The sequence below is a fragment of the Crocuta crocuta genome, unplaced genomic scaffold (assembly GCF_008692635.1).
Source record: "Crocuta crocuta isolate KB4526 unplaced genomic scaffold, BGI_CrCroc_1.0 scaffold80, whole genome shotgun sequence".
In the NCBI taxonomy this organism is placed as follows: domain Eukaryota; kingdom Metazoa; phylum Chordata; class Mammalia; order Carnivora; family Hyaenidae; genus Crocuta; species Crocuta crocuta.
The window spans coordinates 2814954-2842367 of NW_027527559.1; the positions used below are offsets into that span (position 1 = coordinate 2814954).

Genomic DNA, 27414 nt, shown 5'->3' on the forward strand with positions numbered 1-27414 from the left:
CTCTTCCCCTCCCCTCTCCTCCCCTCCCCTCCTCTCCCCTTCCCTTTCCTGTCCCTTTGGCTCCCTTCTTTCCCCTTCTCTTTTCTTTTTGAAACATCTCCCTTCCAATCTGTATAAAAATCGTGGTTCATCACGATCAGAAGGAAGACTTTTTAGGGCTGATCTTTAGACGGTCACAGTGGGGGATTGACTACAAAATATGATCTCAGGATTATCCTGACGACTGGCCATTTTAGACATCACAATAATTTAATCAATAAGAGACAACACACTTGTTTTTGAAGAAAGATAATCTAATCTAGGATTAATAATCTGATGGTACCAACCAGTTTTCTTAAAATAATTTCCTCAATCAGAGAGAAGCAATAAAACTCACCTATTAATAAAGTAACTTTTTTATTAACTACAAAAATACTTTATTGATGATTTACTAAATGCCACCTATTGGCATCCAGTTTTGGAGATAAGAGGTGAAGAGACACCTTCCTGACCTCAGGGAGCTCAGAGGCCTTTGAGGGAGACACACACACAAACACATCATTGTGGCTGCAGGTGTAAGCAGAGAACTCTGGGAGCACAGGGACCCAGTTGGGGGGGGGTGGATAGCAGGCCTCCTTCCTGAGGGGCCCCTCCACCCTCCGGTGGCTCAGAGTCAGGCAGACACCACTGCCCGCCTGGGCCTGCACCCCTTACTTAGAGGGGGCAGCTGGGCCTGTACCCCAGATGGAGGGCGTACTGCACAGGGCAGGCTGCAGCTGCATCTTAGCCCAGGCCTCGCAAACGGTGAGGGTTTCCAAGGGCAAGAGGAGTCGGGGCAGACAGAGGCGTGCGGTGGGGAGCCCCCGGGGGGCAGGGGCCGCCCAGGGCAGCAGAGGGCCAGGCCAGGCTTGGGGCCAGACTCTGCTCTTAGGATGAGCACATTTGGCCGATGCCTGGGGATGGGGTGAGACGGGACTCTTAAAACAGCCGCCGCAGGGCTGTGCCGGAGCCAGAGCCTAACAGCTCGCGGGAGCCCTGACGCTCTGGGGAGTTTTACAGCCCAGGAGCCCCATAAACTGGTTGCTAACACAGCATTATTTTTTTTAAGTTTATTTATTTATTTTGAGAGAGAGAGAGAGAGAGAGGGTATCCCGAGCATACTCCACACTGTCGGTGTGGAGTCCAATGTGGGACTCAAACTCATGGAACTGTGAGATCATGATCTGAGCTGAAATCAAGAGTCGGACGCTTAACCGACTAAGCCCCAAAAAACAGCCATTATTAAAGAGTAAGCCCTACAAACCTGCAATTTAAAAAACTATGATCATGCACAAATTATTGTATACTACATTGTGTAGGTTATACAGACCTAAAAAGCCAAGGTGATCAAAACGTTGCTTTCTGATCAAAACATGCTACTACTCTCAGTGCTCATGTGGTCATTCATGTTTTTGTTCCTATGATGGACATAACCAGCTGCTGCTCTCTCCCCTCAATGGCACGTGTGGGGGCCACAGGTGGGTGGCTTGTAAATGCCACACCCAGTTCCCAGGTCCTTGTGGTCAAGGGACGACCCACACCCATGAGCACAGAGGCTCTTCTGGGCCATCTGTTGGTGGCTGCGAGCCTGAGTCCATAAGGTGATGCTCTCAACACAATTGTCACTCTGCTGTGGTCCAGGAACCACAAAACTCCAAACACGAGGGCAAGAAGCACCCCAAAAAGAGTTGAACTCCCAAGTATGTGTGGGGCAGGGGGAGGCAAGACAGGAAAAATGTATATAAAGCCATGAAGACTTTCCCGGCGTTTACCTGTGTCGCAGAATTGTAGCTGTGACCTAGCTCAGCCAAGACACCGGGAGTCAATGAGGCTAATTGGAAACTCAAGGACGCAGAATGTTGTGATAATATTCCTCGGACAGCCCCAAGCCCCTCAGCGCACTCCCGAGCAAGCCCCCTTCCCCTAAAAGGAGAGAGAGCGAGCGAGAGAGCGAGAGAGCCGGCACAGGCGCTCTGTCTCTGCAGCTACTGGATCTCAGAACAACTTCTTACAACCCAGAGGATTAAAATAGGAAACGCAGCTTAGTGCTTGTGTGTGTACACGTCGGAGTCCGAACTGGGCTCAGATCCCGACTGATGGCGAAATGCAGATGATTCTGTGTCCTGCGCTCGTTGTGAAGGTCAGGGAGGCTCCGGGCGCGCCCGGCACGCAGCAGGCGCTGCTGGCGTCTGACCGTGACCCCCACCGCCTCAGCGCCCCGGGGCAGACCCTCGGCGCCCCTCGTCCCTCTCGCGGGGGGTCTCCGGGCTCCGGCCCCCTCAGTGCTGAGGGCCAGCTGGCGAGACCTCCCTTCGGGCCCCCAGGACCCGCCCCGGGGCTTTGTGGCTGCGCCAGCACCACCTGCGTGGGAACAACAGCTACTTGTCGAGGGCGGGTTTACGCTCACACCTGTGTGTCTGTTGCCCCAGCTCCCCCGCAGTTACCGCAGGTGCTCACGTCTGACCACCAGGAGAGGCTTTAAAACCCCGCTTTCCTTCACTGGTTCCTGCATTTACCGAGTACTTGCTGAGCTCCTACTGTGCGCACAGGACCAGCCGAGGAGACAGAGGAAGAGAGCAGGGCAGGCGTCTGCTCCCCGGGTGGCTGTTGCTGAGTCAGCTCCTCACTCCACACCCCTGGCTCCCTCCGAGCCCCAGGGGGCCCCTCCTTTCCCCTGCCCTTCCTCTGCTTGCTGTCGGGAACCCCTACCCCTGCCCTCCTGGGCAGCGGGCCGCCGTCCCAGAGCACTGCCAACCGCCACGCCCACTGTTTGTCCCAAATGCTCTATACTTTTCTGCCTCCAGAAGTCACTGTCGCACCAGCACTTAATGAAAGACTCCAGCCTTTTCCGGGCCGGGTGAGCACCCTTGTTTAAAGCTTGTGTTTCCTCTTTAAGATACGGACTATTTTAAGAGCAGAACATTCCCCCTGCAACGGGGGAAATCCCAACGGCCTTGGAATACGAATTTGCAAAAACTCAAAAGTCCATGTTTTTACTTTTACGATTGAAAGTTTTCAGTCCAGTTGGGGGGAAAAAAGAGGTCCCTTAACTAAAACCATTGTAGGGGAGAGTGGGCGTCTCCCGCCCTGTGAAATGACACAGGCTATACTCTTTAAACTCAGGGTGAAAGCCAGACTCCCAGCACCACATGATCTCAACTCTCAGGCCCTTCTTCTTTTCCTAATTGTTTCACCCGTTCCAGCAATTCAACAAATGTGAAAGCAAAATAAGAAGTGTTGTTTCGGAGAAAGATTTCTCAGTTGTGCATTCGTGTTCGGCCTTTGATTCTTCACCCCACCTCAAGCTCAACAAAATTCTCACCCTTCTTCACCGGGAGCTAATCTACTGAAAGGAAAACCCGTTCCTTGTGTCTTCACAGAATAGCCAAGTACACGCCGTCCATGGCGGCTGCTGACGTGGACAAGGCAGTGGAGATGGCCTTGCAGGCCTGGGGCAGCGCAGTCCCCCTGAGCTTCGTCAGGGTGACCTCAGGAGAAGCGGACATTATGATATCTTTTGAAAGTGGAGGTACGGCGGGGGGCCCAGGGATCTGCCTGCGAATCCGACTGTCTCCTCCTACAACCCTCAGTGCGAGTGGTGGGCACCGTCCTCTCCCGCACGGGGCGTGACGGGTGGCGGCCAGGGTCCTGGCAAAGTCGTGACGGCCATCAGGCAGAGACTAGAATCAGAGGGTCCCAACAAGGGCTCATCCTCCTGGCCTGGGCCGTTGGGTGGTCGCAGCTTCCGCTTCCGCTGCATCAGAGACAAAGTCTGTGCCATGTAGCTTCCCTGACCTCACCCCACCCCCTGGCGGTGTGCACCGCACACCAGGAATCTGCACCTTGAAACCTCACTGAAGGACACCCACGCCCCAGTGGCCCTGACTGCTTCCTCCGTACAGCAGTGGGGGGGGGGGTGTGCTGCTGTCCTGTCCACATGCTGTGGGGTCTCCAGGCCTCCACCCTGCTCACCCGGGTAAGGAGTGGACACATACCCTTGCACAGGGAGCCCTTTCCGGAACTGCATGTCTAGTGAGCAAATTCAGGAAAGGCCACGAAATTCCTCTGCTTTGTCAGCTTCCAAGTAGTGGGGGCAGCGAGTGCCCTGCCTCCTGCCTCCTCACGCCGTGTCCGAGGGTCCCTGAGACTTCACGTCCTGATCTGAAGTTAAGCTGCTGTCCTGGGAAGGATGTGCCCAGAAGCCAGGAGAGAGAAGGTCATCAGGTCCCGGGGTGAGCCCTCCGAGGTGGCCCTGGGTGTGGCCGGGCTCGCAGCGGCTCCCCTTCCTCCTAGACAGGAAGGCCACCCCCTGAGGTGGCCGCGTGGCTCAGGGCAGCTTCGGAGGCTGCTTCTCTCTATATCATGCAGGTGCTCTTTCCCCTGACACACAAGCTGAGCGGGGGGCCATGCTGCTGTTTACCAGGGTCCTCGGAGCCCACGATCTGAGGGCCCCACACTGTGCAGGACCCCGCAAACCAGGGCTTTGTTTTGTTGGGTTTTTAACAAAACCCGGTATTCTCACTAAAATCCTGAAAACCATGAACATAGCTTCACAACATTGCCTCGTTTTGTTCTTCCCCCTTTTTTATTAAAAGCTGTCTGTGAGGGGGCCTCTGGGGGGCCCATGGGGTCCGACTTCAGCTCAGGCCATGATCGCATGGTTAGTGAGTAGGAACCCGGCATCAGACTCTGTGCTGACAGCTTGGAGCCTGGAGGTGCTTCAGATTCTGTGTCTCCCTCTCTCTCTGCACCCCCACCCCCTGCCCAGCTCCTGCTCTCTCTCTTGCGTGCTCTCTCTCCCTGAAAACTAAACGTCAAAAAAACTTTTTTTTAACCATCAATGAAACATAGATAAAATAGAAACATTCAAAGCTTTTAAAGTTGTGATTTTATTAACACCTGTACTGCTTGCATGAGTTTTACATGTGAAACCATATCGAAATCATGGAGAAACTTTCTTTTTCCCCTTGGCTACCTCCCTGCGATGTATCATACTGTAGAGGCAGGAAGCATGCATTTGCTCAGGGCTCTGTCTGAGCCCAGTGCTCAAGGCTGCACCTCCCTCGCACTCTCACAATAGGGCCGGCCCTGGGGCAATGACCGTCTGCTCCGGTCGACTCACCTGCAGCGTGGGCACCGTCCACACTGTGCCGTGTGTTGGCGGATAGACATGGCAAGAAAAACAGTAACACAAGACCATTGTTAAATTTTTCATGCTTTGAAATATGAATTATCCCTTTTAATTTTTCAATTTCTCACTGACATGAGAACTTCTTATGATAAATGAATACTGCAAAGTGAATCTATTTGTATGAGAGTGTCAAGGTGATTAGTATTGTCGAGGGGCTCCTGGGTGGCTCAGTCAGTTAAGTGTCTGGCTCTTGACTTCAGCTCAGGTCATCATCTCACAATTTGTGAGTTTGAGCCCCACATTGGGCTCTGTGCTGACAGCTTGGAGCCTGGAGCCTTCTTCGGATTCTGTGTTTCCCTCTCTCTGTCCCTCCCCGTCATTCCCTATCTCTCTCCAAATAAATAAACTTTAAAAAAAATCTGTAAAAAAAAAAAAATATATANATGCCTTGAGAATCACCCAGGATCCTCAGGACTAATCGCTATTGGCCTCTCTCCTTGCCTGTCTAGACCACGGGGACTCCTATCCGTTCGATGGGCCTCGAGGGACCCTCGCCCATGCGTTTGCACCGGGAGAAGGTCTGGGAGGGGACACCCATTTCGACAATGCCGAGAAGTGGACTATGGGAATGAATGGTATATATGCACAATTCACCATAACCTGGAAAATATTGTACCTTCTTCTGGGCCTCCACCATGAAACCTTGAGGTCAACGTCCCAGGCCGCCCTTTAACTAGGGGGGCTGGCTAGGAAAAACAAGTAAGCCAAAAATCCACAAGGGAACACCGTAAGGGGAAAGCCCCGCCCACAAGCGTGCTGTAGACTTGACTGACCCGCTCATAGCCAGGGTGTCCAGGCACCGCCACGCTCCCTCCACACGGGGCTCTGTGCAGCAGTTACTGTCTCTCACTTGTGCCTGCAAACTGACTGAGCTCAGAAAGGACCTGAGGGCTGTACTCTCCCAAGAAGTGTGCTGGGCATAGGTGGAAAGGTTCCAGAAGGCCATGCCTCGGGAAGCGTGTGTGGATGGCGAGGGGTGGAGGCTGTGACGGCAGGGAGCTAGTCCCACAGTCGGGGCCGCATCCAGATTTCATTGCCACCATTAGCTCTAATTAGGCCCTTCTTTACCAGTCGACAGAGCTTCCCTGACAAGGGACAAAACAGACTGAGTCACATTTCCATCCTTCCCCAGTCCAAGGCCCCGTCCAGCCAAGGGGGAAGCATAGGCAACATCAGCACAGCTTGGCCCCAGAATAACTTACCGACCTTTGAATAACCTGCTTATGAAAAGAAAGTTTACTACTAGGATTTGGGCATAAGTTCTCCGGTAAAGACAGAAAATACTGAAAATAAAATCCCACATTGATGCTGTCTTTTTTTGTCTCACACTGTCTAGGTTTCAACTTGTTCACCGTAGCTGCTCATGAATTTGGCCACGCACTGGGCCTGGCCCATTCCACAGACCCGTCGGCACTGATGTACCCAACCTATAAGTACCAGCAGCCGTACGGCTTCCACCTGCCCAAGGACGATGTGAAAGGGATCCAGGCCTTGTACGGTACAGTAGCTACACTTCTTTGACTACTAACCCTGAAAGTCACAGGCTTTCGGTCTCCAACTTAGAGAAAGTATACTTTGCCAGGAGTTACCTGCACAGGTAAAGATCAATCAGGGGGCTGCCCCACTGTGCCCTTTTGTGAAGAGCTTATCTACCAGATATGAACATGGCTTTCTCTTCTAAGATGTACAATTAAATTCTACATGTTTCCTCCAGAGCACATTGGTCCCTCAACTACCATAAAAAGTATAATCATTTGTCTTGGGTTTTGAGGGGGGCACTTAGGTGAGAGTCAGAATTTAGAGATTGGGAGAGGATGGGTATATTTTATAGTTTCTTATACATGGTTCTTACTCACCGGCAGATAACTGATCTTATCCCCCTAAAAATGGCAGGGAGGGTGATAACTACACTACTCGGTGGCATAGACAACCTGCAGGCTCACATGGCTCCTCATTTCACCCCATCCTATGACCAGCCTGCCCAGAGTGTTATGTGCTTTCCTCACTTTATAGGCTCAGAACAGGAAGTACCCCCAAGATAATCAATGTGTTAGGTGCTTTACAGACATTACTTCTCAGAAAACCCTCTGCTCCCTCCCGTTTCACCAATGAAAGAACAGAGGTGTGGAGGGGCTAAGTGATGTGCCTGATTCTCACACAACTCAGCAACTAGCGCGGCCGGGATCCAAACCCAGGTCTGCCCGCCACAGACAGCCATGTGCCTCCTCACCTTGTCCTGTACAGAGAAAGAGGGTCTCCAGAGCAGAAGCAGACGGACTCTAGATTCCTGGTACCATGTTGACCGAGTCGCTTTGAATCCTAGGACCCAGGAAACCATTCCCGGGAAAGCCCACTGTGCCGCACGCCCCACCTCAGAGTCCCTCCACCCCCGACCTCTGTGACTCCAGTTCATCCTTTGATGCCGTGACGATGCTTGGGAAGGAGCTCCTGTTCTTCAGGGACCGGTAAGTCCAAGACGTGCCACCAAGTCTTCCCAGGCCTCAGCTCCACACATCACTCCAGAGGCGCCTGTTGCCACCACGAGCAAGGACTGTGCGGATGGCGTCCTATGTGGCAGTAGGGTGGGGGACAGGGGTCTCCGGGGAGATCGAGAACTGCCTCAACCACCATTTGTGTGGCACCCGCCACGCTCTTGGTGCTGGGCACAGACTTTCCATATACATACAGTACTTCTCACCCTCTTCGTGCCAAAGTAGAGATTAGAACCCCCAATTTACAGAGGAAGAGAGAAACTCAAAGAGAACAAGGCACTTCTCTGAGCTAACCGTTTCACTTAGTGGCTGAATGACATCAGCCCAGATTTGTCTGATGTCTGTTTTGTCCATCACTGTATCCCTAATGAGAGAACATAGTAGTACATGCTCAATTAATATTCAGTAATGGGGTTGGACAGACAGATGGACAGGCAGGTGGGTGGATGGATGGATGGATGGATGATCAGAGGGATGGATAGCTGGGTGGAAAAATTGCAAAGACGGCACTCTTCTGAAAACCCTCTTTCTCAAGGCCCCTGGACTATCCATGGTCAGCTAGCTGTCAGACGTATAGAGAAGGGAGGAATATTGATAGATTTTAGCTATACTGCAGCTACTGCTCCTTGAGAATACCCTGAGGTTTGAGTTTCTAATACTGTCACTTTGGGAATGTTTCTTTTGGACTTATTATAGAACCTTTAGTAGTTCTGTGAGTTGTAAAGGTTGGGGAGGTGGAGCCTGTATTTAATTTCAATGGCATAGGAGTAATTTATGATGCTGGGGTTGTTGGTGAGGATGCTTTGGGAAGAGCTGTGTTTACAGCTGTGTGAGGTGATCGTGGGGGTTCTGGTTGGTCATCATTTATCAGTGTTTTTATTGTCATGGACATCAGGGGAATTAAATAGAAGTAAACTTGAGATTTGTGGGACCCCTGGGTGGTTCAGTCAGTTAAGCGTCTGACTTTGGTTCAGGTCATGATCTCACAGCTTGTGAGTTCAAGCCCCGCGTCGGGCTCTGTGCTGACAGCTCAGAGTCTGGAGCTGCTTCCGATTCTGTGTCTCCCTCTCTCTCTGTGTCCCTCCCCACACGCTCTTCTCTCTCTCTCAACAATAAACAATAAAAAAATTTTTTTTTAAAGATTTGTATAATAAGGAGAGAGGAAATAAAATTTGAAAACAATTATATTCAAAAATTCAAAGCCTTTGAGTTTGAAATTAATGTGAAAGTTTTATTAGGAGACAGGAAATGGTTGCTGGTAATAGGTTTTCTCATTAAAGTACATCTAATAATAATGCTGTTAGTTTTCTATTGGCTGAAAGACTGATGAATAGTGAAAAGCAGTGGTTATCATGGGATAAAACTCAGGGAGGTTGGAAAATGTATACAGGTGAAGGAGAATTAAATTTTCCGTTTTGTGTTACAAGGTCATGTTCAAGTGCCAGGATGAAAGCTGGGCAGTTATGCCGAGTACTGTCCATTCCGGGTGGTGGGGTATAGTTCTGTGAGGAACGGCTGTTGGCCTCACATTGTCAGAAAGAAAAATCCAGCAAAAGCTCTTCCAATTAAAATGAACTTAATAAAAAAAATTTACAAAATTAAATAAAAAACACTAAACATAAAATAAATAAATAAATAAAATGAACTTAATAGAATGGATTAGGAGAGGATTCTTTCCATTGATTAGAATTAGTGTCAAAAAAACAAGGTTGTCCTAGAAATGTGAAGAAAATAATGGGTCCTCTAGACAGCTGTTGGGAAGCAGCAATGAGTGGGCTCCATAGGGCCCAGGCGTTTGTTGGCATACGACATGATGATTTGGGTCATGGGCTCTGATGTGGGGGTTCTCCCCACTACCCAGTAATTCTCTGACACCAGCTGTGTGTTCTACAATTCAGCTCCATTGTGACACCATCTACCCAGAAATAACATCAGATGATTCCACGGATAGAGGGCTCAGTCCACTTCAGATGACAATTCTGACCCACTGGCTGTGAATCATAGGTTCCCATGAACCCCTCCTTAGGTGGCTGATGTACTAGAGCAACTTATACACCTCAGGAAACCATTTACTCACTAGATTAAGTTTATTATAAAAGGCTAGACACTCAGAAACAGCCAGAACAGTGTATGAGGAAAGAGAGCAGACCTTCCTTGTCCTCCCCAGGTGCACCCCTCTGCCCACATCTGTATATCTGCACGTTCACCATAATCAAGCCTAACCGGCTTGAGATAAGAAGGCGAAAACCTTTCTCATGTCATTTTGGGTGAGAGCCCAGATTGCTGTCAACAGCGTGGTAATAGCAGCTAGACAGAGTGCTTGTGTTTGAATAGCTGTATCATTTTCTGCCATTGGGTGGAAGTGAATTCATAAAAAGACACCTGTTGGATTGAAGTAAAGCTGAGACCATGTTAGGTGTTCAGTGACTGAGGGAGGCTGTTCATGGAGGCCAAATTGGCGGATTTACCAGTTGGAGCCAGACACAGTACAGTTAGTGGAATAAGATCATGACTAAGGTGAAGCACACAAATTTGCTGGAAATCTCCTAAGTCTCCGTTAGATGATCACTTTTGTCCTGGGGCTCTGGCCTCGCAGGAAGCATGGGGGCTGTGTCCGTGACTCCAATTACTGTGGTCACTTCTTTTCTTGGAGGAAAAGAGGAAGCTACCAACACTCTGCCCATCCCCCCCTTTACCGGGGACAGAATTCATTCACACCAGAATAGGCAGAGGTGGCTCAGGAATGTGCATGTCTGAATACTTTTTATTCCTTTCTTCCCTGGGAAAGTGTTCCTGGAGCCCATAGCGGGGCGCAGGTACCGCTGTAGTGGCTGGAGATAGGAAGAAGGATCAGTGCGCAGCCTGCTTTAGCACACCTCAGTTCCGTGAGAGAGAAAGGCATTCAGAATACACTGCCATTGCCCCGCGTGCTCACACGACCTCTATGTGCACGTTAGGAGAGAGAGCAAGCTCTCTGGGGTCTACTTGTACAAGGGTAAGTGTACCAGTCACATCAGACGAGGGCCTCACCTAACCCGGTCAGCCCCCACTCGCCCCATCTGATGGTTATCACCGCACCAGCACGCTGGGGGCCATGGCTTCCATGTATCAATTTGGGGGTGGGCAGTGGGACACAAACATTCAGCCTGTAACAGAGTAATCACATTTTTAAACATGTCGTGTATCTTTCCAGATTCTTTTCTTGATAAAGAGATTCTAAATATGGGAGGGAATCAGGGGTGTCCACAAAAGTAGGATTTCATTAGATGTGTTGACGTATAAACTTTTCATTCAATGGTATCTCATTTTTCCATGCCAATGAGTTTTGTCATCTTTATTCTATATATGCAGATATTATTCCAGTGAAGAGATACATCATCATGTATTTAACTAATCCCATATTAGAAATATCTAAATTGTTTCTAATTTTTAAAAATTAAAATTAAATCCACACTGTGTGGGCATCAGAGGCAGATTGGAGCAGAGCCCAGGTTTTAGCACCGGGTGAACTTGGTTTAGATTCTGGTAATGCCTCTTACTGATCAGATGACCTTGAGTGCGCACACACAGTGAGCACTCAGTAAATGGCAAATGCCGTATTTTGGGATGGGAATTGGAAAATCTGTACCATGGATCAAGGTTTAGAAACAACTTGAAGGGTTTTTATTATTATTTGTTTTTAATGATTTTTATTGATACTTGTTGGTTATCGATTTCCTTTTTATTATTACCAAAAAGTAAAGCAAAACAGAATTGGTGGGCATTGAGCCAGGAGGGCCAGGCACGGGGCAGGAGGGGCTGGGGTGCAGCAGCTTCACCACAGGCTGGAGGAGTCAGCCGGAGGCAGGTGGCACCGGGTCCTCGAGGAAGACCTGAGTTGCTGTCCGCAGTGCCGCACCGAGCTCGTTCTTCTGTGGTTGTACGAGGCGTAATGGAGACTGTGAAGTCAAAGCCATCACGCCCTTACAAACAATCATACGTGTTTTCTTTAAAAAGGCAAACCATGTTTAAAACCCTCAATTTATCAGACCATGAGCATTTAGCAATTGCTAATGACTATTTGACAAAGTGTTGCCATAAATCATGAGGGTGGTGACAGAATATGGAGGGAGGCCCTGGTGCAGGAGACACTGAGAAATGAGGGGTCAGGGGACAGGAGTTCTCAGTCCCCACCCCTCATCTCCTCCCATTTCCAACCCGCTGGACTGTGGGGGCAGGGCTGGCAAGCCCAAAGTTCGAGGGAGTACCCTGAGGCAGGGAGTGAGGAGTGCTCCCTTTCCAAGATGGCCCAGGGCCCAGAACCACTCCTCCTCCTCCTTAGGAGGGGGCGCTCAGACATCAGAGGACATCACAGGGACCCCCACTGAGTGCAGTACTTACTGTGATGAGCACTCTGTAATCAGGTCCTTACGACAGACAGAGGGCCCATGAGCTATGAATGATTGCTCCCTTTTCTCAAGACTCTGAAAGGAGCTACACCTGTCAAGAGCACAGAGCCAGGGACCGGCCACCCTGTGACCTCGCCCCTACTGCCAGCCCTCTGCCTCCCAAGATGCCATTCGGAGCTCAAACCCCATGATCATAGCTCTGATCTCCTCCTGGCTGTCACCAAAAGTCCCTACGTGCTTGCTAAGCCTGGACAAAGAACAGAGCATTCTGTCAAGGCCATGGCTGTAATGGTAGCCGGCAGGCCATTGCCCGCCCCCAGCCCGGAGTTCCACAAAACCAATAGTAATTCGTGGAGGAGACCTTTCAAACCATGGACGTCATAACCACACGGTGTGCAATGCAGAGCCTTCACGGTCACCGTGGGATGGTTGCACCCTCTTGCGGTGTGTTACAGGTCCACTGGAACATTCCAGCGTTCTGGCTGAGAGAATGGGCTTTGACTATACTAAGGTGAAAGTCATAAATGCGTGCAACTTACATGCACGTGTGTGTCCATGTTTAATTCATACACGTTTATTCTTTACAGTGAATGGTGGGACATTAAGGCCTCCCCACATCTCAGGCAATTAAGGAAGAGAAGGAGCCAAAATTGTGGTTGCATCTCTCAGATTATTGCGGGTTTTATCCAATTTAATATTACTTATAAAATCAAGAATATCACAATCGGCAACAGACTTCACAAGAGTAATAGCATTTTGCATACGGAATAAGCACGAAACTTGATTGGGTCCAAATCCTTCATGCTGGAGGTGAGACAGGTGGGCCCCGTCTGCCCGTCAGCACAGCAGACCCTCCTGCCAGCCGGCTCTTGGCACTCCTGGTCCAGAGCCCATCTCGTCCCTTGAGCACTGTGTCCTGACATGAATGCCCTCTAGCCTTCTGACCCGAGTGCCCTGGGGTGTGCAGGGAGAGCACATCAGGGCTGCTCCTGGCCTCCAGGGCCTCACCTGCCGCCCAGGTGAACAGCCACACAGAGAGGAAAGTCCTTAGACCATCAAGGTGTCCTGAAAATGTTTGATAGTTTTGTCCACATTCTATTTTATTCTGAAAACAGGATTCTTTATTAAGGATAACTGTCGATCGCTAATAGCCGTGTTCTGAATGATGTTACGTATCTTAGATCTGCATGAAAGCATTCGTCAGGCTACGCAAGTCAGAAATGAAGAGGATGAATGAAAGGGACATCCTGAAGGGAGTACCCAGCATGCTGTGGATGCTCATTTAGTGAGGAGACAGTAGAAAAGCAGAGTCCAAGACAGAAGATAGGAAATCCACCATGTGCGGGGACACACAGAAACTCTCGGTGTTAGATGTGCTGCATTGAGGGTGACGGCAATCTAGTGGGTTTCATAGAAACTGGTGCTCAGGGCAGCACTCACAGTCATCCCTGGGGCCCTCCCTTGTGGACGAGGCAGAAGAGGACCTGGAAATGAACTCTAATAATAACAGTTGACATTCATGGATCACCCTACAATGTGCTGTGTGCTGTGCTAAGCATTTTCCAGACACTTTCTCATGTATGCACCTGTTATTTTCCCCAGCTGTAATTTTAGACATCAGAGAGAGAATCCTTTAGTGCAGCTTCAAATAAATGAGGGAAAAGAGGATTCCGCCGCCCCCCCCCCCCACAACCTGAGCCATAGTAGAAAAGGATGCCAAGTCCATCAGACTGAGGACTGAAAAAAAAGAGATATGCTGGTCAGGATGAGGGGTGAGGAAGGAATCCAGGTCCTGGATAGCAAAGGTTGGGAGGCAAGTGGAAACAGTAGATACAGCTCATCCACCTGAGAGTTGTGTCAGTAACAGAAAAAGGTAAGTTAATAGCTGGATCAGGCAGCAGGGTCAAATGAGAGTTTTTCAAAAATGGAAAGTACTTGGGCATGTTGGAAGGCATGACAAGGAGCCAGCAGAGAAACAGAAGTGCAAAGGAAGGAGGAACAATGAACTACAACTTTCTGAGTCTGGCATCCCTCAGGGATCCACAGCTTTGAGCCCAACCTGCACACCTGAAGGCTCCCTGGGAAGGTATCTTTTTTTGGTATAAGATTGCGTCATGGAAAGGGAGCAGACGGCACTGTATTTACTTAGACTGATTCTCTGTTGTGTATTAAGAATCCGATAAAGAGGCGGAAGGTGTAGTAGGAGCCCGGATTCCTTGTCCATTCTGGACGCTCTTCATCTGGCCAAGGATGGGGTCCTTTATACCTTCACAGGTTCTGGCTGATAAATATGGACCCCCACAGGCTCATCAAATGGGTCTGAACAAGTTAAGGTCACTGAGCCCTGCTCTGGCCATTTTAAGCACTTCCTACATATGGGTCTTCAATTTTACAAACGTTTTCCTTGGGCTCCAGGAGATGAATGATGACTGTTTTATTTCTTGGCTTTTATCTGGTTAGTGGAACTCCCCAAAGTGAGTGGCCTGTCAGCCAATGATGTGATAGTTTGGACTTCAGAGCTCCCAGTGACAAAAATTTCACATCAATGAGATAAATTTAGGAAGAAACTTAGCTCTACAGATAAACTCTGAGGTTAAGCATTACCTATCACCAATCAGTACATTTGTATGGTAGAAACCTGTCTTTCTGTAGTATCTACAAATTATTGTAAGAGTAGTCGGAGCTTCTAAAACATTATCTCAATTGATCCTTGGAAGTATCGTTACAGATATTAGTGTGAGATCTTATCTCACTTTTATTTGACAGGAAATTGAGTCTCAAAAAATTGAGTGACTTACATGGGGTCACACATCTCCCAAGCTCCCTTGCCCTGTCACAAGACCACACAGCCCCATCTCCGTGGGACATAAGCAGCAATTCGATCAAAAGCATCGAAAACATAGAAGAAACATCCTTCTCTCCCTTGAACCTGGGGAGCAGGATGAGAGAGAAGAGCAGTCAAGGAGAACAAAGGGTCGAAGACAATGAAAAGTGAAGGTATCCATTCAGCTCATGCTGAGTTACCCTGACAGGGAAGGGGTCAGCCCACACTGGTGGAGAAGATGACTGGGTACAACAAAGAAAGAACAAAATTCAGCAAATGTGGAGCATGAGCCCTGGTGTTTGGGGGCTGGAAAGATGGATAAACCATGACCCCACGCAAGGTGAAGGCCAGGTGCAGGTTACGGGTGGAGAAGTCTCAAATTTGATGAATTAGCTTCTGTTCTTTAAGGAGAGGGAATAAAAATTTCAGAGAATATGAAAATTGGCGATCAAGTTAGTTCCTCTCAGTCTCTGACACCCACTTAGGAAGCCAACAAATATTTACTGAGCCCTGACCATGTGCCAGGCACCGCACTGGCTCCAGGGAACCAAGAGATTAAACAGTGCAGCTAAATGTGTAATCAGCAGATCCATCCTGTCCATAAACCCCATTGTCCTGCCCTGCTTATCAAAGTTCAGATTATAGACTATTGATAGAGTGATTACTTATTTCCACTGCCAGTTCCAATACATCCTTTAGCTGCTTTTTTCCAAGCAGTACATGGGCTGTTTTTCTGTTGGCTTAGATCTTAAACCCATTGACAGATGAATCAGGAGGTTATCTGCTATACTCCGTGGGGGAGATGGTTGTCAATTTTAATTCATTTATTACTGTAATCACTAGCTCCAAGTTTGTGGATCCCCTGAGTGTGAGTTCTGTTGCTTCATTACCCACCCTTAACGTCCTGAAAGTGTTCATGATTTAAGATTATTTTGGAACTTGTGCTATTTTACACAAGTGATGGATATAGTATTTATTTCTATCTTATGTGTCCAGTTTATGCATTACAATACATTGTCACAGTGTTTCAACCAAGGTTTCATAACTTTGGCACTACTGATGTTGTGACCAGGTAGGTCTTTGTTGGTTAAGCTGTCTGTGGATGGTCTGATGTTTAGCAGCATTCTTGGTCACCACCCATTACACCCCAACTGCTCTGACCATCCCCAGTTACCACAAGCTAAATTGTCCCCAAACGTTGCCAAACGTCTCCAGGGGCACAAGATCGCTCTTAGTTTAGAATGACCACTTTCCTTCGATCTGGTCCTCACAGTACCTGCAGGATATGAAGTCAAGATGTATTCAGAAAGGAATTTTAGATTCTACTACGTGTGACAAGTTCCGACAGCACATTTTCTCCTAATCACTACATTTTACTCCCTCTGCTCCTGAGTCATTCAGGACATCCATGTCCCAACTGCAATGAAAGATGAGGCTTAAGTTTGCCTACAGTCACCTGTTAGCTTTTAAATGAAAAATGAAAGGAAATAGTTCCCAGCTTTAGGGTGCCTGAGAAGAAACGGCTGGAATTCCTCTGAACCTTATCAGAAACATGATTCAGGTGGTGACTTGTCACCAGAGGATGTGTCTGCCCCTCCCTGCCTGCTCTCCTCACCTCCTCATCCCCACCATCCCCCCCCCCCCCGAGGACNGCTCGATCCATGCCTTAAGCAGCATTACCACAGTGACATGAACAGTCAGCACTTCAGAACTGTGTGTTGGATTAAGTGGAAAACAGTTGCCTTTTTGGATTTCTCATCAGGTTTTTGTTATCAAAACTCAGATGACAGACTATGAACTTGATCTTTTTATGTTTTCATACCCAAATCTGGGTTCCCAAACCTGCGTTCCTGTCCTGGTGGCAGAGAGAAAGAAGGGGAATCAGTCCCTCTTGGCTTCAGAGATGCCTAGCTCTGATTAAACGAAACACCAAATTATGAAGAAGGAAACTCGAGATCGTGGGGCTGGGAATGAACACGTGACAGATATCAGTTTGAGATGAAAATTAAGACAGCTATGTCTGCCCCTAACCACCAGATGACCTCTGGCCCCTCGCCTCCCCCCACCTGGGCATTTCTGGGTCTCGGTTTTTCATCCGTTCATACATGTATTCTAGATCAGGCTATGATGCGCAAGGCACAGGGTGTGGAGGGAACCCTACATAGATACCTGCCACCCTCTGTATTGCAGGTGTCCAATTAGCAAGTGGATAGCACCTAGGCAAATAATAATCTTTATTTTTTAAATAGTTTATTGTCAAGTTGGTTTCCATATAACACCCAGTGCTCATCCCCACAAGTGCCCTCCCCCATGCCCATCATCCCCCCCTTCNATGTCTTCTGCCCATTTCTTCACTGGGTTATTTTTCAGGTGTGGAATTTGGGGAGTTCCTTATAGATTTTGGATACTAAGTCCTTTAGCTGATGTGTCATTGCTTTTTCCCATTCCGTGGGTTGCCTATTAGTTTTATNTCGTTGAGGATGTTGTTAGTTGAGGGCTTCTCATAGATGGCTTTTATGATGTTTAAGTAAGTTCCTTCTATTCCGACTTTTTCGAGTGTCTTTATTAAGAAGGGATGCTGTATCTTATCAACTGCTTTTTCTGCATCTATCGACAAGATCATATGGTTTTTATCTTTTCTTTTGTTGATGTGATGTATCACATTGATTGATTTTGTGAATATTTAACTAACCCTGTAACCCAGAAGTGAATCCCATTTGATCCTGGTGGATAATTCTTTTCATGTGCAGTTGGATTCGATTTGCAAGTATCTTGTTGAGGATTTTTGCATTTGTATTCATCAAGGATATTGGCCTGTAGTTCTCCTTTTTTGCTGGGTCTCTGTCTGGCTTGGGAATCAAAGTAATGCTGGCTTCATAAAATGAGCCTGGAAGTTTTCCTTCGATTTCTATTTTTTGGAATAGCTTGAGAAGAATGGGTATTAATTCTGTTTTAAATGTGTGCTAGAATTCCCCAGGGAAGCCCTCTGGCCCAGGGCTCTTATTTGTTGGGAGATTTTTGATAACTGATTTGATTTCCTCACTCGTTATGGGTCTGTTCAGATTTTCTATCTCTTCCGGTGTGAATTTTGGTAGTGTGTGAATTTTGGTAGTGTGTGGTAGTGGTAGGAATTTGTCCATTTCTTCTAAGTTGTCCAATTGGTTGGCATATAATTTTTCATAGTATTCCCTTATAATTGCTTGTATTTCTTAGGGATTGGTTGTAATCAGTCCATTTTCATTCATGATTTTGTCTATTTGGGTGCTCTCTCTTATCTTTTTGAGAAGCCTGGCTAGAGATTTGTCAATTTTGTTTATTTTTTCAAAAAACCAACTCTTGGTTTCATTGCTCTGTTCAACTGTTTCTTTGGTTTCTATATTGTTTATTTCTACCCTGATTTTTATTATTTCTCTTCTCCTACTGGGTTTGGGGTGCTCTTATTGCTCTCCCTCTAGTTCCTTTAGGTGTACTGTTAGATTTTGCACTTGTGCTTTTTCTAATTTCTTGAAATAGGCCTGGAGTGCAATGTACTTTCCTCTTAGGACTGCCTTTGTCACCTCCCATAGAGTTTGGATTGTTGTATTTTCATTTTCATTTGTTTACATATATTTTTAAATTTCTTCTCTAATAGCCTGATTGGCCCATTCGTTCTTTAGTAGGGTGTTCTTTAACCTCCATGTTTTTGGAGGTTTTCCAGACTTCTTCCTGGGATTGATTTCAAGTTTCATAGCCTTGTGATCTGAAAGTGTGCATGGCATGATCTCAATTCTTTTATATTTATTGAGGGCTGCTTTATGTCCCAGTATGTGATCTAGCTTGGAGAATGTGCCATGCACATGAGAAGAAAGTGAATTCCATGGCCTCAGGATGTAGAGGTCTAAATATATCTGTCAAATCCATCTGGTCCAATGTGTCATTCAAGTCCATTGTGTCTTTAGTGATTTTCTGTCTAGTTGATCTATCTTGCTGTAAGCGAAGTATTAAAGTCCCCTGCTATTCGCACATTCTTATCCATATGATTGTTTCTCTTTGTAATTAATTGTTTTATAAATTTAGGTGCTCCCATATTTGGTGTGTAGACATTTATAATTGTTCTTTCTTATGGATATGATACACCTGTAATTATTATGTAATGCCCTTCTTCATCCCTTGTTACTGTCTTTACTTTGAAGTCCAGTTTGTCTGATATAAGTATAGCTAATCCAGCTTTCTTTTGACTTCCAGTAGCATGATAGATTTTTTCCATCCCCTTACTTTCAGTCTGAAGGTGTCCTCAGAAATGAGTTTCTTGTAGACAGCAAATAGATGGATTTTGTTTATTTATCTATTCTGCTACCCTATATCTTTTGATTGGGGCATTTAGTCCATTTATATTCAGTATTATTATTGAAAAATATGGGTTTAGAGTCGTCGTGTCCTTTGTGGGATGTTTAGTGGTGACGAATTCTTTCAATTTTTGTTTCTTTGGAAAGACTTTTATCTCTCCTATTCTGAATCACAGGCTTGCTGGATAGAGGATTCCTGGTTGCATATTTTTTCTGTTCATCACATTGAAGATTTCCTGCCATTCCTTTCTGGCCTGCCAAGTTTCAGTAGATAGGTCTGTCACCACTCTGATAGGTTTCCTTTGGATGTTAGGGCCCTTTTATCCCTAGCTGTTTTCAGAATTCTCTTTGTCCTTATATTTTGCCAGTTTCACTATGATATGTCATGCAGAAGATCGATTCAAGTTACGTCTGAGGGAGTTCTCAGTGCCTCTTGGATTTCAACGTCTGTTTCCTTCCCCAGATTGGGGAAGTTCCCTGCTATAATTTGTTCAAGGACTCCTTCAGTGCATTTCCCTCTCTTTTCCTCTTCTCGAATTCCTATGATACGGATATTATTCCATTTGATTGTATCACTGAGCTCTCGAACTCTCCTTTCGTGTTCCTGGATCAATTTATCTCTCTTTTTCTCAGCTTCCTCTTTTTCTTTAATTGTGTCTTCTAAATCACTTATTCTCCTTTCTGCCTCTTCAATCCGTGCATTGGATGCCTCCATTTTATTTTGCATCTCATTTATAGCCTTTTTTAATTCATCACAACTATTTTTAAGCTCCATAGTCTTTGTAGCCATAGTTTCTCTTATGTCTTCCATGCCTTTTTCAAGCCCAGCAATTAGTTTTATGACTGTTTTTCTAAATTCTTGTTCAGATATGTTGCTTATATCTGTTTTGAGCAGTTCTTTAGCTGTCAGTTCTTCCTGGAATTTCTTTGGAGGGGAGTTCTTCCGTTTCATCATTTTGTTTAGCTTTCTATCTCTTGTTAGTTTTAAAGGCTTGTCATGCCCCTGTGAGTGCTGCTGTACCAAAGAAGTCTCTTTGACTGTCCAGGGCCTATCCTTTCAGAAAGTGTTCTTTGAATGGTGTCTCTTGGTCTCTTTTGTTGAGGCCTTGGTTATTTTATTTTCCTACTCATAGTGGTATTTGGGACTCTCCACCATGTGTGCTTTGGCTTGTTTCTTGAGGTAGCCCTGGAAAAGAAAACAGACAGACAAACACACAGGGAACAGAGGCACACAAACACACAGACAAATCCAACAAACACACAAACAGAAAGGGAAAAAGAAAAAAAGGAGGGACACATACAAAAAAATAAAAAGAAAGAAAGAAAGAAAAAGAAAGAAAAAAAAGGAAGGAGGGAAGATGAGTAATTAAAATAAAAATACATAAAAAAGAAGAAAGTAAAAGGAAAAAGAAAAAAAAACCAATAGACAAAGGACAGTCTAAAGCATAGAACCAGAATTCCAGCTACAAATAAAGAGCCGGGTGTATGCAGTGCTGGTGGAAGAGCATAAAGGAAGAGAAATGATAGGGCAGGGAAGAAGCGAAACTGGAAATGAAATGAGCAGGCAGAAGGAATGAGAGGCTTTTCTCAAAAAGAGAAAGAGGGGAATATGGTTGCAGAGGAGGCAAAAGAAATGATGATGATGCTACTCAAAGAAACTGTATAGTCTAATTGCTCCAGAGAGAAAGAGATAAAAAGGTAGTGGTGGAGGTGTAGAATTTACATCTAGAGAATGGATTAAATGCGACTGTTTAAGTAAGCCAGTGACCAGAATTAATCAGGGCAGTGCATCCATGTTGGTCTTGCCCCGGCTCTGGTAAAAAAAAAAAAACAAAAAACAAACAGCTCTCTAGCAGGGATAGACATGGTTTGGTCCAATGCGTCCCGCGGGGTTGTGAGGAAAAGAGTGGTGGCGCCCCAATCCCTTCTCAAACCAAGCATTGCAAGTCACTCTTTTGGGTGTGATCTCCCTGTGCAGGGGGCGTAGCCAAGGTGGGCCATACTCTATATCCCAAGCCAGGCCTCGTTTCCAGATCTCAGTCTGTGTGCCCCATTGAAATTGCCCAAAATATAAACTCACAGGCAAGCCCCTCAGAGTGGTTTCAAGCCTCTTGCCTTCCTCCTGGGGATCGAGCCAGAAGCCCCTGCTCCTGTCTCCTCCAGGTCAGGCTGGTGATCAAGGAGCAGTTTCACCCGGGGTCGCCTGGGACGAGTGCGTCCCACCTAGGGTCAACTGGACAGCAGGAAACCAGGTCTCTCTGTGTCCCGTCGCCTGAAATGCAAACTCGCGGGCAAATCTCCCAATTTTAAGCCTTTCGCCTCCCCTCTAGGGATCCAGCTAAGCCAGAAGCACAAAGGCGTGGCCACCGCGCGTCCCCTCCAGGTCGAGCTGGCAAGCGGGGAGCAGTTTCCCAGGGGGTCGCCTGGGACAAGTGCGTCCCACCTAGGGTCAGCTGGAGAGCAGGAAACTGGATCCCTCTGTGTCCTGAGGGGAGGTTTTTCTCTTCTCCAGTGACAGGGACAGTGTCTTGAGCAGTTTCAGACACTCTTTCTTTTTTCCCCTAGACTCACCACGGCTCCCCGCAAAGGGGGATCCCCCTCTCTCTCTGTGTCTCCTGTCCCGGCCCGATTTTATCTTCCTCAGTTCGCACCCACGCTATAAGGTTTTCTCAGCGGACTCTGTCTCCTTTTCCTCCCAAACTCCTGGATTCTGTAAGGCTTCCTGTGGCTTCAGGCCTTCACCGTGTGAGACACGGGGGTGAGTGAAATGTACGGAGCTCCCTACTTCTCCATCTTGTTTCCTTCAGCAAATAATAATCTTTAGAATGGACAACACCTAGCTGTATGGCACTTTACAGTTTATAATGCACTTTCCTATTATCTTGTCAGATCCTCGTAGTGATCTCAGGGGACAGACAAGGTATTATTAGTTGCATCTAAGACATCATAGGACTGAGCTTGGAGATGCCAGTCAGAGTTAGAACCCAAGCCCACATCTTCTAAAACAAGATGTGCTTTTCCTTCTGCATCACGACGCCACTTGGGAAATATGAAGACATGTCTCTTGTAATAAAACTCTTTCAAATTTCAACATCAGCTTCCACCACTTCACCTGGGACACCTTCACCAAACCGCTGAATATGACGGAACTTCCATCCTGTGGGGCATGCTCTGTGTGCCCAGAGCATCCTGAACTTGACTCTGCAGCACAGCTGCCTGGTTGTAATTATAGTTGTAGCCACCTAATCAACTATCTGTCTGAGTTATACTTGCCTAATTACATACCTGACTGTATTACTGGGTGGTAAGCTCCTTGGGGGCTGGGCCTGGGTCTGTTCAGTGTTTCATCTTTTTTTTTTTTAATGTTTTATTTATTTTTTTGAGAGAGAGAGTGACATGAGCAGGGGAGGGTCAGAGAAAGAGGGAGACAGAGAATCCGAAGACAGGCTCTAGGCTCTGAGCTGTCAGCACAGAGCTCAACACAGGGCTCGAACCCATGGACCATGAGATCATGACTTGAGCCGAAGTCAGATGCTCAATCGACTGAGCCACACAGGCACCCCATGTTCAGTGTTTTATCTTTAACATCTCCCACAGCCCCTGCTGATAAGTGCTCACAAATATTTGTTAAATTAACTGAACACAAAAACTCAATGTAGGATTGAGGAGTTCCTACACTGTCTACCCAGAAAATTAAATGTCAAACTTTATCACAGGTTACTGTCTATAAATAATTTTGTGTATAGATTCTAATTTCTACAGAGTCAAGTAAACTACTTACATTTTATAAAATTGATTTTCACTTCCAAAATTCAAAATGGACCACATTTAAATGGAAAGTTTCAGGCCTTGCGATACTGTCACAGTTTAAGGAAACAGTATTGGATGAGTTGTTAAACCTTGAGTTAATTTGTGTGTGCTAGATTTTCTGTTGATAAGCTATCAGTTTCAAGGATATAAACACTTTCAATAGTTAAGTATATAGCAGCATAACTGATCACTATTAATATTCTTGCTCACTTCATTTACAATAACTTGCTTCTCCCAACCACAAAGTTTTGGTTTGTTTGTAATGGTCATAATGGTCACCTGGATTATATTTTATTTTTGTGAAATTTTGATTTTAAAAAGATCAAAATATGAGAGGGACGTGTGTATCAAGTGATATTTGGAATTGTAAGGTGCACATTGTAAGGTGCTTAAATGTGTAAATCACCAGTGCTCTCTCTATGCTGTCTCCTTCCGCGTCTTGAACATCCTTAAATAAATGAAGGAAAGGGGATTGCAGAGATGCTAAAAGGACAAAAAGGGAACAAAAAGGGAAAAGAGCTGTTTTCTAAGGTAATAAAACTCATGTTCTCCTTACAAACAAGACAAGGGTGAGAGGTATTTAGAAATGGCCTGTGGTGTGTGGCTTGCAGTACGTTTCAGTCCAAGTCCATTTAAGATCAACCCTGACCTTGATGTCTTGACCGTTGGCCCACAGGATTTTCTGGCGTCGTCAGGTGCACATGATGGCAGGGATCCGGCCCAGCACCATTACCAGTTCCTTCCCCCAGCTCATGTCCAACGTGGACGCGGCATACGAAGTGGCCGAGAGGGGCACTGCCTACTTCTTCAAAGGTACTCGACAGAGCCCTGAAGGGAAGGCACAGCAGGGCTAGGGCCAGGAACGCTGGACGTCTAGTGCTGTCAGCCTCTGTTGTGCGATCGTGGAGCGTGTTCCTGTCACCACTCTGCTGTTGTAACGGCAGGAATGGTGATGACTCTCAGAGCCAGGGCTCTACCCTGGGCAGACACCGTGCTAAGTGACAGCACCTGGGGGCTACAGGCGTGGCCCCTGCCCGCAGAGCGGCACACTCCACTGAGATCCTCCAGTGAGCAGAAGCCAGCGTGGAGCCCCCTGGGGCTGCTGGGCCCTGCTGGAGGCAGCCGGGCGAGGCCTCGGGACATGGGCACACACAGTGTCACTCCCTGCCTCCAGCCCTTTGCTGTTTGAGTGACTCTGGGAAATTCTCTAAGGGCTCCTGTGCACAGTGACTACAGCAACATCAACCTTAGAGATGAGACAATGGCTAGCCAGTGGACGTTACCCAGTTAGTGGCAACTGTCAGTTTTAGCTTCTTGTTCTTGATGCCGAGGCTAGGTAAAGATGGAAGGCTAGTGCCCGCTTACGAGTCACAGCATTTGCATGCCCCACGCCCGCCCTCTCCCACGCATGCATACGAGACCCAAATGAGATGATACACATGGAAGGTATTTTGAAAAAAATAATATGTTAAATTAAGACAAAATCATATCAACCTTATTGCTTTCTTAAGGCATCATTTGAGATTCTTGCCTCCAGAATAGTTTTAATTGAATAAAAGTTTATATATTGGGTAATAGCCATGGCGAATATCCCATAAACCACTCCCATTCGTGACCCCGCATAGAAATCCTCATGAATGAAGTGGCACTCACTGAGTGGCACAGAGTTTTTGTAAACTTTTTTTTAATAAACTTTTTAAGGTTGTTGGGTTTTGTTTTTGTTATTGTTTTTTCAAGGGCGAAAGAGAGTGAGTGCGTGCACAAAAGCAGAGAGGGGCAGGCAGAGAAAAGGAGAGAGAGAATCCCAGGCAGGTCTGCACCATCAGCGCAGAGCCCCATTTGGGGGCCGAACTCACGAACCCTGAGATCACGACCTGAGCCGAGATCAAGAGTCAGAGGCTCACCCAACTGCACTGTTCAGGTGCCTCCAGAGCTTCTGTAAACTTTAATTTCTGATTTCAGGCCCCCACTACTGGATAACAAGAGGATTCCAAATGCAAGGCCCTCCTCGCACCATTTATGACTTTGGCTTCCCAAGGTACGTGCAGCGAATAGATGCTGCTGTCTACCTCAAGGATGCGCAGAAGACCCTTTTCTTTGTCGGAGACGAATACTACAGGTATGGCTTTTCTCCTTTTGACTGTGCAGATGTATTCAGTGGGAAGGGACAATCCTGCAGAAAAGAATGCAAAGCAGATTTTCAAAAAGGCCCTGGGCTCCTCTTGCCCCCTGGGCTTCCATTTACTCATGGTGGACACTGTCTCTAGATACAAAACCATCCAAATGAGTGAAACATTCACTCATTAATCCCACTGTGTGTTCTTCTGCACGTGAAACATCCTCATATTTCAGTGCACTTATTAACTGGACCTCCAGTGGCTACAGCTTCCCCAAATACATGACTACCTTGCAGGGAGTGCCTGGGGCTAGAGCTGACTCCCTGGATGTGGGTACCAATATATCCCAGAATATTCTGTGCTTTTGTGCAGAATGGATGTGGTCATGACTGTGGGGCTCTTCGAAGGAAAGTTCTGCTGAAAGGAAAAGCACTATTGCTGAGTCCTTTTATGTGACCCAGACCATGAATGCTCCTCTTATCCAAAGTGGATCACTTACAATGGCCCTGCCCGACCTGCAGACAGAGTAAGGCGCCATCTGCCGTCCAATCACTGCACACAGAGCCATACCTCATCCCACCTCTTGAGTTTTTGTCCTTAACATGTTGAAGGGAGAGAACTCTCTGCCTCTACTCCCCACTCTCACTTCCAAGTTGCCGGTTCATCCAAACTTCAGAACAGGGAAGTGAGAAAACCAGATTCTAAGCCGTTGACTATGCTAAATCTCTCAGGTCCATGATATGATCTGTTTGGAAGTTGGAGACTACCCAACTTGGGTCCAAGAATTTTCATTTTTATTTTATGTCACTTACTATTTTTAAGTTTTTATTTTAATTCCAGTTAGTTAACGTACAGTGTAATATTCATTTCATGTGTACAAGATAGTGATTCCATACTTCCACATATCACCCAGTGCTCATTAGAATAGGCACACTCCTTAATCCCCATCCATGTTACTCCAATTCCCTGCCCACCTCCCCTCTGTAACCATCAGTTTGTTCTCTAGTTAAGAGTCTGTTTCTTGCTTTGTCTTTCTTTCTTTTTCCCCTTTGATCATTTGCTCTTAAATTCCACACATAAGTGAAATCATGTGGTACTTGTTTTCCTCTGATTTATTTTACTTAGCATAATACTCCCTAGCCCCACCCCATGTTCTTACAAATGTCAAGACTTCATTCTCTTTGATGGTTGAGTAACATACCATTGTATATATACCCCATCTTCTATATCCATTCATCAGTCAGCAGACATAAGGGCTCTCTCTGTAGTTTGGTTGTTGTTGATAATGCTGCTAGAGACACGGTGGGGCTAGGGCCTATATCCTTCAAATCAGTATTTTTGTACCTTTTGGATAAATACCTAGTAGTGCAGTGCTGGATCATAGGGTAGTTCTATTACCGTTTTTCCAGAGTGGCTCCACCAGTTTGCATTCCCACCAACAGTGCAAAAGGGTTCCCGTTTATCCACATCCTCACCAACACCCGTTGTTTCCCCAGTTGTTAATTTTAGCCATTTGGAGAGATGTGAGGTGGTATCTCATTGCAGTTTTGACTTAGATTTCTCTGATGATCAGTGATGTTGAGCTTTTCATGTGCCTGTTGGCCATCTGTGTATCTTTTTGGAAAAAAAAGTACCTATTCAAGTCTTCTGTCCATTTTTATTTGGATTATCTGTTTTTTGGGTATTGAGTTTTATAAGTTATTTATAGATTTTGGAGACTAACCTTTTATCAGATATGTATTGGCAACTATCTTCTCCCATTCCGTACATTACCTTTTAGTTTTGTTGATTGTTTCCTTCACTGTGCAGAAGGCTTTTATCTTGATGAGGTTGCAATAGTTCATTTTTCTTTTGTTCCCTTTGCCTTTGGCAACATGTTTAATAAGACGTTGCTACAGTAGAGGTCAGAGAAGTTACTGCATGTGTTCTCCTCTAGTATTTTCGTGGTTTCTTCTCTTACACTTAGGTGTTTCATCCATTTCATATTTATTTTTGTGTGTGGTGTAAGAAAGTGGTCCAGATTCATTCTTCTTCACATTGCTGTCCAGTTTTCCCAATACCATTTGTTGAAGAGACTTTATTCCATGAGATGTTCTTTTTAAAAATTTTTTTAAAATGTCTTATTTATTTCTGAGAGAGAGAGCATGAGCAGGGAAGGGTCAGAGAGAGAGGGAGACACAGAATCCAAAGCAGGCTCTAGGCTCTGAGCTAGCTGTCAGCACAGAGCCCGACGTGGGGCTCAAACCCAC

At 46.4% G+C, this 27414-nt stretch overlaps 1 protein-coding gene across 1 annotated transcript in view; it reads left to right on the plus strand.

The window, feature by feature from the left end:
* Positions 1 to 27414, plus strand: part of MMP20 (matrix metallopeptidase 20) — a 55611-nt gene that overhangs the window by 8436 nt on the left and 19761 nt on the right. The window contains exons 3-8 of the mRNA XM_077769966.1: positions 3399 to 3547; positions 5659 to 5784; positions 6546 to 6707; positions 7533 to 7674; positions 23725 to 23861; positions 25011 to 25167. Of these exons, the coding sequence (XP_077626092.1) occupies positions 3399 to 3547; positions 5659 to 5784; positions 6546 to 6707; positions 7533 to 7674; positions 23725 to 23861; positions 25011 to 25167 (873 nt within the window). The remainder of the gene's footprint in view (positions 1 to 3398; positions 3548 to 5658; positions 5785 to 6545; positions 6708 to 7532; positions 7675 to 23724; positions 23862 to 25010; positions 25168 to 27414) is intronic.